Raw genomic sequence first — 14,009 nt, forward strand, 5'->3', positions numbered from 1 at the left:
GCCTGCCTTCCCATCGCTATCCTTCCCCACCTGCCTCCCTGGTAGAGAAAAGCAGAGTGTGTGATGCTGTCTGAATGCTGAGCACGGCCTTTTGCAGCCAGTCCACTGTGTACGCTGCCCCTATCGGAGACCTCCACCTTAACCCTTTCCAGCCTGGAGGCTCCTCCCAGGGCCCCACAACAGAAGTGACTTCCCTTGCCTTTGAATTTCTATAGCACAATCCCTACTGCCCCCCGTTAAAACTGCAAAGTCCTTTTGTGGAAAATAACTTTATTCATGACTGTGTTTATCACACTATCTTATGGAGAAGAGATGATCAATAAATATTTGCGGAATAAATGAATAGCAGTTACAAAACACTTGATTCATATGGAATTAATGTTGGTTCTCAAAGTGAAAAATTACAAACAGCACTGATATTCAGCCAGTATACAAGTCTGGTCACAGCAGTTGTATAATACTGAAATACCCCCTGCCACTGACCTTTGGCCCCCAGATGCCTCCCACTGCCACTGCTCTCCCCACTGGGAACCCCTGAAGTTCCCACAGGCTCATAACTAAAGGGCTAATGTCCTGCACAGCAGCGAGCACCCAGGACCGAGCAGCCACATGGCCGGGTCTGCTGGTGAAAGCATCCATTCTGACTGATCAGGACCTGAGGGGCCTCATGGTTACATATTTTGATAATATCCCTAATTATAAATAAGGCTCAGTTATATAGTTTGAAAACAATGCTTCTCCTCATTGCAAAATCTCTTAGAAGACTCCGTAGATCCAGGAACGGAAATGGAAAATGACAGCATGTCAATCTCTGAAGGTTTTGGGCATTTCCATTAGCACTCCATCTTCATGTAAACCAGAAGATATGCAGTTTCCTGCCTAGAGAGAAGAGAAGACACATCAGCACAGCGGCATGAAACCTTCATCAGAAAACAATGCTTCATTAATCCTTGACAGGACAAGCGTCAGCAAACTTCCAGGCCGCTGGATTAAGCCTTCATCTATCCATCACCTTGGAGAGGAACAAAATAGGTGGCCTGGGAAGATAAGCACTATGTTTCTATTAGTTAATATCTAAAGCGGAGGTTAACAAGCTATGGACACACAAGCCAAACCCAGCCCTCTTGGGGTTTTTTAAATCTACTTTCAACTTTTATTTTAGATTCAGCGGGCACATGTGCAGGTTTGTCACGTGGATATGAGCATACTCCCCAACAGTTGGCCTTTCACCCCTCCCCTCCCTCCCCATCCAGCAGTTCCCAGTTGTTGCCATCTTTAAGTCAATGACTGCCCATGTTTAGCTCCCATTTATAAGAGAGAATATGCATTATGTTTTGTTTGGTTTTTGCTGGTTTTTTTTTTTTAATGGAGTCTTGCCCTGTAGCCCAGGCTAGAGTGCAGTGGCACAATCTTGGCTCACTGCAACCTCCGCCTCCCAGGTTCAAACAATTCTCCCTCCTCAGCCTCCCGAGTAGCTGGGACTACAGGTGCCTGCCACCACGCCCAGCTAACTTTTTGTATTTTTAGTAGAGACAGGGTTTCACTGTGTTAGCCAGGATGGTCTCAATCTCCTGACCTCATGATCTGCCCACCTCAGTCTCCCAAAGTGCAGGGATTACAGGCATGAGCCACCGTGCCCAGTCTTTTGTTTATTTTTTGACGAGACCGTTCTTGCTCTGTCACCAGGCTGGAGTGCACTGGCACAGTAATAGCTCACCACAGCCTTGTGCTCCTGGGCTCAACTGACCCTCCTGCCTCAGTTTTAGCTTCCTGAGTAGCTAGGACTACGGGTGTGTACCACCATGCCTAGCTATAATAATTTTTATTTTTTTGTAGAGATGGAGTCTTGCTTTGTTGCCCAGGCTGGTCTTGAACTCCTGGCTTAAAGTGATCCTCCTGCCTCGGCCTCCCAAAGTGCTGGGATTAAAGGTGTGAGATCACACCCAGTCTCCAACCCTCTTTTTGCAAGTAAATGTAACTGGACCCCAGCCATGCTCATCTGCCCATGTACTGTCTACGGCTGCTTTTGCTCTATAGGGCAGAGTTAAGTGGTTGCAACAGACACTGCACAGACCACAAAGTCTGGAAGTACTTTCTCTCCAGCCCTTTACAGAGAAAGTCTGCCAACCTCTAATCTCAATAACAGGGAAATCAATGACAACCACAAAGTGACAAAGATTGGGTGTCTAAGATGGATGGTCAGAATAAACAAGAGAGAAAGATGAAAAGTAGAAGGAGGATTTCAAGCGCAAGCTTCACCTAATCCGTTATTTTTCAAATGACCAGGCCTATCTCTGTAGCTGAAAATCACCTCAAATAGGATCTCTGATATACAGTCTCCAAAAGCTCAGCTAAGAAACTTACAGTCTCTCTGCCTTAACTTCATCCACCTTTTTTCTCTCCAGCTTCTCCTCGGTAGTTAATGATTATAAAAATATTTATTGGCTCATGCCTGTAATCCCAGCACTTTGAGAGGCCAAGGCGGGCAGATCACGAGGTCAGGAGAGCGAGACCATCCTGGCTAACACGGTGAAATCCCGTCTCTACTAAAAATACAAAAAATTAGCCAGGCGTGGTGGCGGGCACCTGTAATCCCAGCTACTCGGGAGGCTGAGGCAGGAGAATGGCGTGAACCCACAAGGCGGAGCTTGCAATGAGGTGAGATCCCACTACTGCACTCCAGCCTGGGCGACAGAGCAAGACTCCATCTCAAAACAAACAAACAAACAAAAAAACAGTGTGATGGCCAGGCGCGGTGCTCAAGCCTATAATCCAAGCACTTTGGGAGGCTGAAATGGATCGATGGCTTGAGCCCAGTAGTTTGAGACAAGCCTGGCAACATAGCGAGACCTCATCTCTACAAACATTTTTAAAATATGCCAGGCATGGTGTGCAGACTGCATGCCTGTAGTCCCAGCTATTCGGGAGGCTGAGGTGGGAGGATCACCTGTGCCCGGGAGTTCAAGGCTGCAGTGAGCTATGATCACACCACAGTGCTCCAGCCTGGGCAACAAAGCAAGACTCCATCTCTAAAAATAAAATAAAATTAAAGAAAAGATCTTTGCTGTAAAAGAGGTACGCTCAAATGCAATAAAAGCATATAAGAAGGCCGGGTGTGGTGGCTCATGCCTGTAATCTCAGCACTTTGGGAGGCCAAGACGGGCGGATCACGAGGTCAGGAGATCGAGACTATCCTGGCTAACGCGGAGAAACCCCATCTCCTCTAAAAGTACAAAAAAATTAGTTGGGCTAGGTGGCAGGCGCCTGTAGTCCCAGCTACTCAGGAGGCTGAGGCAGGAGAATGGCATAAACCCGGGAGGCAGAGCTTGCAGTGAGCCAAGATCGCACCACTGCACTCCAGCCTGGGTGACAGAGCGAGACTCCGTCTCAAAAAAAAAAAAAAAAAGAAAAAGAAAAGAAAAGTTCTTGTGACATTTGTGTATGAAATCAGCCTTCACTACATGGATAGGACCAGCACGCTTCCGCGGCACGACTCTGCAATCTTACTACATTTTTTTTTACTTTGTATTTTATTTATTCCTTTTGAGACAGAGTCTCACTCTGTCACCCAGGCTGAAGTGCAGCCGAGATCTCAGCTCACTGCAACCTCCACCTCCTGGGTTCAAGCAATTCTCTTGTCTCAGCCTCCCAAGTAGCTGGGACTACAGGCACACGTCAAAACGCCCGGCTAATTTTTGTATTTTTAGTAGAGATGGAGTTTAGCCATATTGGTCAGGCTGGTCTCGAACTCCTGACCTCAGGTGATCGACCTGTCTTAGCCTCCCAAAGTGCTAGGATTACAGGTGTACATTTATTTATTTATTTGAGATGGAATCCTGCTCTGTATTTATTAATTTATTTATTTGAGATGGAGTCTTGCTCCATTGCCCAGGCTAGAGTGCAGTGGTGCAATCTCGGCTCATTGCAACCTCTGACTTCCAGGTTCAAGCGATTCTCCTGCCTCAGTGTCCCAAGTAGCTGGGATTACAGGTGCCTGCCACCACAGCTGGTTAATTTTTGTATTTTTAGTAGAGACAGTGTTTCACCATCTTGGCCAGGCTGGTCTCGGGCTCCTGACCTCATGAACCACCTGCCTCAGCCTCCCAAAGTGTTGGGATTACAGGCCTAAGGCACCATGTTCGGCCATATTTATTTATTTAATTATTTAGAGACAAAGTCTTGCTCTGTCACCCAGGCTGGAGTGCAGTGGCGCCATCTCAGCTCACTGCAGCCTCCGCCTCTGAGGTTTAAGCGATTCTCATGCCTCAGCCTCCTGAATAACTAGGACTACAGATACTCGCCACCACGCAGGGATTTTTTTTTTTCTATTTTTTTGTAGAGACACAGTTTCACCATGTTGGCCAGGCTGGTCTCGAACTCCTGACCTTAGGTGATCTGACAGCCTCGTCCTCTCTAAGTACTGGGATTACAGGCATGAGCCCCTTGCCCGGCCTCTCACTACCTTTAAGTGACGCCATGGCTCATGCCTGTAATCCTAGCACTTTGGGAGGCCAAGGCAGGTGGATCACCTGAGGTCAGGAGTTCGACACGAGCCTGGCCAACATGGGGAAACCCCGTCTCTAGTAAAAATACAAAAATTAGTCACGCGTGGTGGTACAAGCCTGTAGGCCCAGCTACTTGGAAGACTGAGGCAGGAGAATCACTTTAAGCGGGAGGCAGAGGTTGCAGTGAGCCAATATCATGCCACTGCACTCCAGCTTGGGTGACGGAGTGAGACACTGTCTCAAAAAAAAAAAAGAGAAAAAAATATGATGCCGGGGCATCTCGGCCTCAATACCTGCGTGAGCACAGTCATGTCCAGGCCAGGGCTGCTGGTCGAGGTCCGGTCCCATCTCTTCCAGCAGAAAGGGAGTAAGCTTGCAGGGAGGCTGGGGGACAAGATCCCAGGATCTCGGCCTCCGCTCATGGATCAGCTCTGATACCCCGAGTGAGCTGGGGGTGCTCTGTGCGCATTGGTTTCCCCAGCTGTCAAGTAAAGGGATTGTATGAGGAAGTCTTGTCAAGGTGGAATGATCTCAGATTTGGGGCAGCAGTGAATGATCCCGCTCCCTGGGCCATGCCAGTGGCCCGGCCTCGGCTCAACACAGCCCCAACACTCTGGAATGGGGATGAGGGGGCAGTCAGCTCTTGCTCCTAGTAAGAGAGATGCAACGGGGCTCTGTGGCTGAGCTGGGTGCCTTGCCTCACACCTGTAATCCCAACCTTTGAGAGGCTGAGGCAGGAGGATTGCTCGAGGCCGGGAATTTTGAGAATAGCCTGGACAACATAGCCAGACCCCATGTCTACAAAATAATAATAAAACATACAGCTATAGTCCAGGCTACTTGGCAGGCTGAGGCAGGAGGGTCCCTTGAGTCCAGGAATTGGAGGCTGCATTGAGCTATAATCGCACCACTGCACTCCAGCTTGGGTGACAAAGTGAGACCCTGTCTCTAAAAGAAAAAACATTGGCCTGTGAGCATGGGTTTGAGTTTCAAACAGGAGCCGGAGGGTAGGGTAAACTTGTCGGTAAATCTAAATGAATGTTATTGGTATAAAATTACAATAGTATAGAAAATGATATCTTGTGGGGTTTAAAATAAATAAAACATTCTGAAATATGTATGGGTACAGTTATATATCTGGGATTTGCACTGAAATAATGTGGGGTAGAGGGAAGCAGGAAAGAGGATACATGAAATTAGCTTGGCCATAAGATTGTTGTTGAAATTGAATGGATACTCGGGGCTTCATTACACAATTCTTTTTACTCTTACATAGCTCTACACTCTCAACATAAATAAGAATAAAAACACAAAAAACACACAGATACATCTATGCACACACATGTATTTTAAATACACAAAAATATTAGCATATAAGTCACTGGGGGTAAATTTAGTTCCTGTTCCAAGGTTCTTGTACTGACTAGGAAGAGGATAGAAGTACTAACTCATAGGCTGGGCGTGGTGGCTCACGCCTGTAATCCCAACACTTTAGGACGCCGAGGTAAGCAGATCTCTTAAGGTCAGGAGTTCAAGACCAGCCTGGCCAACATGGTGAAACCCTGTCTCTACTAAAAAAGAATACAAAAATTGGCCGGGCATAGTGGTGCACACCTGTGGTCCCAGCTACTCAGGTGACTGAGGCAGGAGAATTGCTTGAACCCAAGAAGTGGAGGTTGCAGTGAACCAAGATTGCTCCACTGCACTCCAGCCTGGGCAGCAGAGGAAGACTCTCTCTGTCTCAACAACAACAAAAAGTACTAGCTCATGTTAGACTTTGATAAGTGAAGGATGCATGTTGTAAGCTCTAAAATAATCCACTGTCATCTTTTAAAATAACTCTAAGACTGCACAGTTATGAAACTAATAGAGGAGGAAATTAAATAATAAAAATAATAAATCCAAAACAAGATGTGAGAGGAGATAAGAAGAAATAGAATAGGCATGGAAAACAAATTGGTGGTGGGTTTCAACCCAAATAAATCATTAGTTACATTTAAAAGGACAATAAAAATTAAAATAATCGAAAATAAAGTAAAACCCAACTAATGCCTTTTATATAAGAATACAGAGAGGTGGAAGATAATGAAAAATATGTCATGCATGCACTAACCAAGAAAGCTGTATAACTTTTTTTTTTTTTTTTTGGAGATAGAGCCTCACTCTGTCTCCCAGGCTGGAGTGCAGTGATGTGATCTTGGCTTACAGCAATCTCTCCCTTCTAGGCTCAAGCGATTCTCCCACCTCAGCATCCCAAGTAGCTGGGACTACAAGTGTGCCAACTTAGAATTATATTAGCCACACCCAGCTAATTTTTGTATTTTTTGTAGAGGCAGGGTCTCGCCATGTTGCCCAGGCTGGTCTTGAACTCCTGGGCTTCAGTGATCCACCCACCTCGACATCCAGCAAAGTGCCAAGATTACAGCCATGAGCCACCATGCCCAGCATAACCATTTTTAATGAAGTAGACTTTAAGAAGAAAAGTATTATTAGAGGTAAGAGACACATCACGGAAAAGAAGAATTTACTAGGAGCCAGGCGCAGTGGCTCATGCCTGTAATTCCAGCACTTTGTGAGGCCAAGGCGGCGGATCACCTGAGGTTGGGAGTTCAAGACCAGCCTGACCAACATGGAGAAGCCCTGTCTCTACTAAAAATACAAAAATTAGCCAAGCATGGTGGCACATGCCTGTAATCCCAGCTACTCAGGAGGCTGAGGGAGGAGAATTGCTTGGACCCAGGAAGTGGAGGTTGCGGTGAGCTGAGATTGTGCCATTGCATTCCAGCCTGGGCAACAAGAGCAAAACTCTGTCTCAAAAAAAAAGAAGTTACTAGCTAGTTACGGTAATTCTTAACATCCAGGAAACTGGTTGTGAAAGTTTTTCAGAGAAACTAAACCAATAGATTATACATAGAGAGAGATTTATTGAGGAATTGGCTCACATGATTGTGGGGACTAGCAAGTTTAAAATCTGTAGGGCAAGCCAGCAGGCTATAAATTCAGGTAAGAGTTGATCTCGAAGTCTGGAACCTAAAATCTGTAGAGCAGTCAGCAGGCCAGAAACTCAGGCAGGGTTTGTGTGTTACAGTCTTGAAGCAGAATTCCTGCTTCTCTGGGAAACCTGTTTTTGTTCTTAAGGCCTTCAAGTGATTGGAGGTGGCCCACCCATATTATGGTGGGTAATCTGTTTTACTTAAAGTCAATTGACTGTCAGTGTTAACCACATCTATGAAATAACCTCCCAGCAAGATATTGACAAGTATTTGACCAAACAACGGGGCACCATAGCTTAGCCAAGTTGACACATAAATTAACCATCAGGAGCGAGTAGAATATCCAAAAAACAACATACTAGGGGTATTATATCTTATATAGCTAATTATATAAAACATATAATTATAGAATGAAGATATTAAGATAACCATTAGAACAAAAATATAAACTTTTCTTTTCTTTTTTTTTTTGAGACCAAGTCTTGCTCTGTCACCCAGGCTGGAGTGCAGTGGTGCAATCTTGGCTTACTGCAACCTTTGCCTCCTGAGTTCAAGTGATCCTCCTGTCTCAGCCTCCCAAGTAGCTGGGATTACAGGCACCTGCTACCATGCCCAGCTAATTTTTGTATTTTTAGTAGAGACATGGTTTCACCATGTTGCCCAGGCTGGTCTCCAACTCCTGACCTCAAGTGAGCCAGCCCCCTCGGCCTCCCAAAGTGCTGGGATTACAGGTGTGAGCCACCACACCCAGCCAAAAATCACCTTTTTCACAAGGATCAAAACAGTCATTACGCTGGAGATGACAGACCTCACTGTCACCATGCTCCTTTTGTATGTCTACTAGGCATGGTGCTGGGTCCACACTCACAGAAAGCTTAGGAGCTCGCACCCAGGGGCTCCGGCTGTAGCAGAATCCCAAGAATAAAACCTGGTGCTGAAAGAGTAGGAGATGAGGCCGGATGCCATGACTCACTCCTGTAATGCCAGCACTTTGGGTGGCCAAGGCGGGTGAATCAAGAGATAGAGACCATCCTGGCCAACATGGTGAAACCCCGTCTCTACTAAAAATACAAAAATTAGCTGGGCGTGGTGGCTGGCACCTGTAGTCCCAGCTACTCAGGAGGCTGAGGCAGGAGAATCATTTGAACCGAGGAAGCAGAGGTTGCAGTAAGCTGAGATCGTGCCACTGCACTCCAGCCTGGTGACAGAGTGAGACACCGTCTCAAAAAAAAAAAAAAAAAAAAAAAGCAGGACACTGAACTCTGGGAGGGCCTCCTGGTGAGAGGTGAGCACAGAGGGGAGAGATGGAGGCAGGAGCATGGGCTTCTGGTGGCCCCAGCAGACCCTGTGGCAGCGTGGCCAGGGTCCTCTGCAGGGAGGAATCTTGGCCAGGATGACGCTGTAGCAGGCCTCTTCCTGAGGCCTCCAGCCAGCCCGGCCAGGGACCCAGCGTCCAGTGACCCCTGTTTCACAGCAGCAGCTGGGGCCAGCCCCAGGCTCTCTTCCACTCCCAGCTTCTTAAAACTGGAAGTGGAGAGAGTTGTTTGATAAAACACTGGGGCAAACCACATCCTCTCTTCACCAAGGGAGAGTTCGAGGGGATGCCAGCAGAGGGCGCTTTAGAGTAGAGACCCCTACCCAACCAGTGACCGTCACGCACACAGCAGGGCATGCTATGGAGACCCCCAGACAGTCACTCGGGGAGACCCAGCAGGTCCAGACTCTTCAGAGATCTGTGGCAGCAGGTCCCCACTCCCAAAAGCCACGTGCCCACGGGTGGTCTCTGGTGCCTGAGACCCCAGTCTCATTTGCATCTTTGCAACTTCGAGTTTAAGTGGGTGTCGCATCTCTGTATGTCCTCCTGAGCAGAGGAGGGGCACAGCCTGGGGTGGCAGCTGGCGTCAAACCCTCAAATCCCCTGAGAGCCACTGGGGAGACTAAGCAGTCCCCAGCCCCCACTTGTCCCTGAGCTGCCATTCTCAGCCCTGTGGGAGGAGACAGAAAGCCCTGAAGAGAAACCAAAGGACCAGGTCAGGAGGGGCTGGGGGGGTGGCATGAGCAATCAGGGCAGGGAAGGATGGACAGATGGGGGAATGGAGGGAAGAAGGAATGAATGAAACGGTGAATGAATGAACAAAGAGAGAGAACGGCCATTCCTCCCTTGCTTTAGTTTACAAAGTACTGGGATCCTCCCAACAGCCTGCAAGACAGAATTTCTGGGAAGCAGACCAGGTGGCTGGCAGGGAGGGGAGGCTTGCCCTGGCTTTTGTGGGCCCAATGGGAGGCAGGGGGCAAGAAGGGGCATCCTGTGTGTGTCCTCCCTGCAGCGGCAGCAGCACCTTCCTGGAAGAGGGTCAGGAAACACTCACTGTGGCCCCTCTCCATCACGACCTCATCCAGGACACCAAATATCAAGTCACTCAGCTCACGAGACCCAGGCCCTGACTCAGGGAGAGAGGATGTGAGGGGTGGGGCACCGGGCTCCTCAGGACTGAGAGACCTGAGATGTGGCCCCGGGCTGGGTGTTGGGGCAGACTGGCTATGGCAGCATTGTGTGTACCCCAGCAGGCCAGTACCCATGCAGGGAGCCTCCAAACCCCTTCACCCATGACCCTGGGAGAAGACCGCAGGCTTGGAGAATTGGCCTCACTGAAGGGCCCTGCACCGGCCAGCAGGGTCAGGCGGGGCCAGACAGGTTCCCACCTGGGATATGCAAATGGGCCTCCTGAATCCTGGAGCCAGGTATGGACTCACACACCACCATTGTCCCCAAGTCCCCATCTGCCCCACGGGCACACCCTGCCACCTGTTCTGTGCAAGAGCCCTGAGGCTGTCTCCTTGCGCTCAAGCCCTGCAGGTGCTGAAGCCCACACACACAGCTCCTGCTTCCTGGGCCAGTGCACGTGCACACACACACACGTGCACACACACACCCACAAATATACCCACACACAATCACACACATTCACACATACCCACCCCCATACACTCACACATTCACACCCACACCCACACATACACACACACAATCACACACATTTACACACACCCACACACCCACACTCACACACTCAGTCACACACACCCTCACACAGCGAAACACAATCACACATTCACACCCACCCACACCCCCACACACTCACACTCACATATACTCACACACACCCACACACACATACACAAACACAATCACACACATTCACACACACACCCCCCACAAACACACTCACACATATACCCACACACACTCACACTCACACATAATCTCACACACACACACACATGCTCACACACACACGCCTTCTCCAGGAGGGGCTGGCTGCCAAAGGCCACCCAGCTTCCTCCCACGTCTCACTCACCGTACAATATTTGAGCAGACCTTGGAGTCAGCAGCAACAGCAGCGTGGGCAAAGGCCTGGGAGCCACATGGGGCCTGGTGTCGAGAGAGGACCACAGCCAGCACAATGACAGCCAGCGCCAGCCCCAGCCCCAGCCCCAGCAGGACCAGGTCACCCATGGCTCTGCAGTCCTGGGCCATGGCTCTGCGGCCCAGAAGGAGAGGGGAGGCCGGTGGGCAGACGGAGGGACAGATGGGTGGGCAGATGAATGGACAAGAAGATGCATAGATAGACTCACAGGTAATTGGACAGATGGACAAACAGGTGGGGGCTGAAGACAGACACGAAGATGGATCGACAGACAGGCCAGATAGCTAGACAAAGAGGACAGTAAGAGAAAGATGGTCAGATAGACAATGGAACAGAGATGGGCTTACAGATGGGCGGACAGACAGACAGGTCTGAACAGCGGGCTGCCAGATGGACAGATGGGTGAATGGACAGATGGCTGGCAGCTGTGGCGAGCTGCTGCCCTCACCAAGTGCACACTACGGAGTGGCCAAACTCATGCCTCAACTTCTAGTTTTCAGCTCCTGCTTGTTCCTGGCAGGAGGCCAGGCAGCAAAGCGTCTGAGGGGAGTTTTCTTTGCCTAGAGAAGTCAGCTGCTGTGTTAACTCCCTCACTGCTGGTAGGTCCAAAGGCCCCACCTACCGCCCGCCAGAGCCCATGGTCACACTGTCGCAATGTGCAGGAGAACTTGGTGCCTGCTGCACTGCGATTGCCAGGTAGGGGCAGGGCTCCCTGGAACCTCCACACCATTCCCCACGTTCTCAGCAGCTCTGGGAAAGCAGAGCTGGGGCCGCTTAACTCTGTCCTGGATCCGGCAAGGCTGCCCCACTCCCAGAGTGGAGCCCTGCTCCCCAGCTCCCATCTCTATCCCCTAACCCTCTCCGCATGGCCCAGCCTAGTCAGCATCAAGGTGGAGCTGAACAGAGGCAGAAGGAGGAGGACCCAAGGTGGTGTCACTCAGGACCCGGGTTCAAGTCCTTATGCTTCTGCAGCCTGGCCTGGGTCCCCCAATCCCCCCAGGGTGACCAAGGGCTTCCCAGTCTGCACAGAGGACAGGGGGTCTTGACAGCATCAAATGCTGGTGACTATGAGACACTTACATGGGAAATGCAGACAGACCATGCCTCTAGCCCTTGGTACCCGGCACCATCCATCCCTGGGACTTGCTGTCCTGGAAATGCAGCATGGACCTCCAGGGAGGGGGGCTGTGCCATGTGGGGGCCTCACCCCACCTGCAGCTCTTTCCCACCCTGGCTGCAGGTCTGCTTCCCTGAATCCAAATCCGCTACTACTGTGCTGGCAGCGCAGCCTCTCTGGGGACACTGGCCTGGCTCTGTTCTCCCCAGGCCTCAGGGTGCCTAAATGGGAGGCAACCAGGGGAGTGAGGACCCACTGAGGGGCTCCGTTGACCAGGCTCAGCAGGGGTGCAGGTGATGTGGGCTGGACTTCTTCCCACGTGGCCCCCACAGTCCTCCCCGCTTCCTCCCCAGCTGAACACTGCCTGCTCCAGATGTCTACACCTGGAGTCCGGGCCCCTCCATCTGGGCAGCAGAGAAACTGAGGCACAGAGACAGACTGTGTCCTTACAGGCCACACAGCCTGCCAGGCCCCTATGTCCGGCCAGAGCCCCTGGTCAGCCTGGGCTGCAGTGATTGTTTAGAGGTAGGCTGTTCCCACGGCTGCCTCTCACGGTAGGGGGGCCTGCGGACGCCTCCTCCCGTCCCCACCCGACTCCCAAGCCTCAGTGACATTGCTCAACCAGGAGCTGAAGTGCATTCCTGGGCTCAGGCCAGCCCACCCACCCACCCGCTGCAGTCCTGGAAGCCCAGAGGCCTGGGCAGCAGGAACAGTGGAGACAGCAGTGTGGGGGACGTCCCCCCTCCTCTCCCCACCATCCTCGTCAGGCAGAGGCCAGGGTGCAGGGACCACCCGAGCAAAGGCCCAGGGAAATGAATGGGTGTCATTTTGGTCCTGACCCGAGGCACAGCCAGGAAGGTCCCTGTGGGGAAAAGAAACAGATATCAGACTGTTACTGTGTCTATGTAGAAAGAAGTAGAGGTAAGAGGCTCCATTTTGTTGTGTAGTAAGAAAAATTCTTTTGCCTTGAGATACTGTTAATCTGTAACCCTAGCCCCAACCCTGTGCTCACAGAAACATGTACTGTGTCGACTCAAGGTTTAATGGATTTAGGGCTGTGCAGGATGTGCTTTGTTAAACAAATGCTTGAAGGCAGCATGCTTGTTAAAAGTCATCACCACTCCCTAATCTCAAGTAAGCAGGGACACAAAACACTGCAGAAGGCCGCAGGGACCTCTGCCTAGGAAAGCCAGGTATTGTCCAAGGTTTCTCCCCATGTGACAGTCTGAAATATGGCCTCGTGGGAAGGGAAAGACCTGACCGTCCCCCAGCCCGACACCTGTAAAGGGTCTGTGCTGAGGAGGATTAGTAAAAGGGGAAGGCCTCTTTGCAGTTGAGATAAGAGGAAGGCATCTCTCTCCTGATCGTCCCTGGGCAAAGGAATGTCTCAGTGTTGATGGTATATTCCATCTACTGAGATAGGAGAAAACTGCCTTAGGGCTGGAGGTGGGACATGCTGGTGGCAATACTGCTATTTAATGCATTGAGATGTTTATGTATATGCACATCAAAGCACAGCACCTTTTTCTTAACCTTGTTTATGACACAGAGACATTTGTTCACGTGTTTTCCTGCTGACCCTCTCCCCACTATTACCCTATTGTCCTGCCACATCCCCCTCTCTGAGATGGTAGAGATAATGATCAATAAATACTAGGGAACTCAGAGACTGGTGCCAGCGTGGGTCCTCCATATGCTGAGTGCAGGTCCCCTGGGCCCACTTTTCTTTCTCTATACTTTGTCTCTGTGTCTCTTTCTTTTCTCAGTCTCTTGTCCCACCTGATGAGAAACACCCACAGATGTGGAGGGGCAGGCCACCCCTTCAGGTCCCTGAATGTCCTTCCTTAGGAAATGATGGGGGAAGGGGTGATGAGAATGAAGGAGAGGATTTAAGTCCCTCACCCCCCGAGGTAGTCCTGGGCTGAGCCCCATGGGACCTGGAGAACCAGGGTGTACCCCACCAGCG

General features: G+C 50.3%; 1 protein-coding gene across 1 annotated transcript; it reads right to left on the reverse strand.

The window, feature by feature from the left end:
* Positions 1-253: 253 nt before the first annotated feature.
* On the reverse strand, positions 254-11,397 carry LOC129138535 (glutathione hydrolase 5 proenzyme-like). The gene is made up of 2 exons (XM_054676007.2): positions 10,858-11,397; positions 254-879 (listed from the first exon to the last, which is right to left on the reverse strand). Exons 1-2 carry the CDS (start codon positions 11,034-11,036, stop codon positions 834-836), a joined length of 225 nt encoding a protein of 74 aa, XP_054531982.1. The 5' UTR covers positions 11,037-11,397; the 3' UTR covers positions 254-833.
* Positions 11,398-14,009: the final 2,612 nt, after the last annotated feature.

This window comes from Pan troglodytes, chromosome 23 (genome assembly GCF_028858775.2).
Source record: "Pan troglodytes isolate AG18354 chromosome 23, NHGRI_mPanTro3-v2.0_pri, whole genome shotgun sequence".
In the NCBI taxonomy this organism is placed as follows: Eukaryota; Metazoa; Chordata; class Mammalia; order Primates; family Hominidae; genus Pan; species Pan troglodytes.

Excerpts from the sequence above, each read along its gene's own strand:
- LOC129138535 (XM_054676007.2), bottom strand. The coding sequence starts at position 11,036 with ATGGCCCAGGACTGCAGAGCCATGGGTGACCTGGTCCTGCTGGGGCTG. Across the intron at positions 880-10,857 it reads GTCTGCTCAAATATTGTACG|GCAGGAAACTGCATATCTTC; the intron begins GTGAGTGAGACG and ends TCTTCTCTCTAG.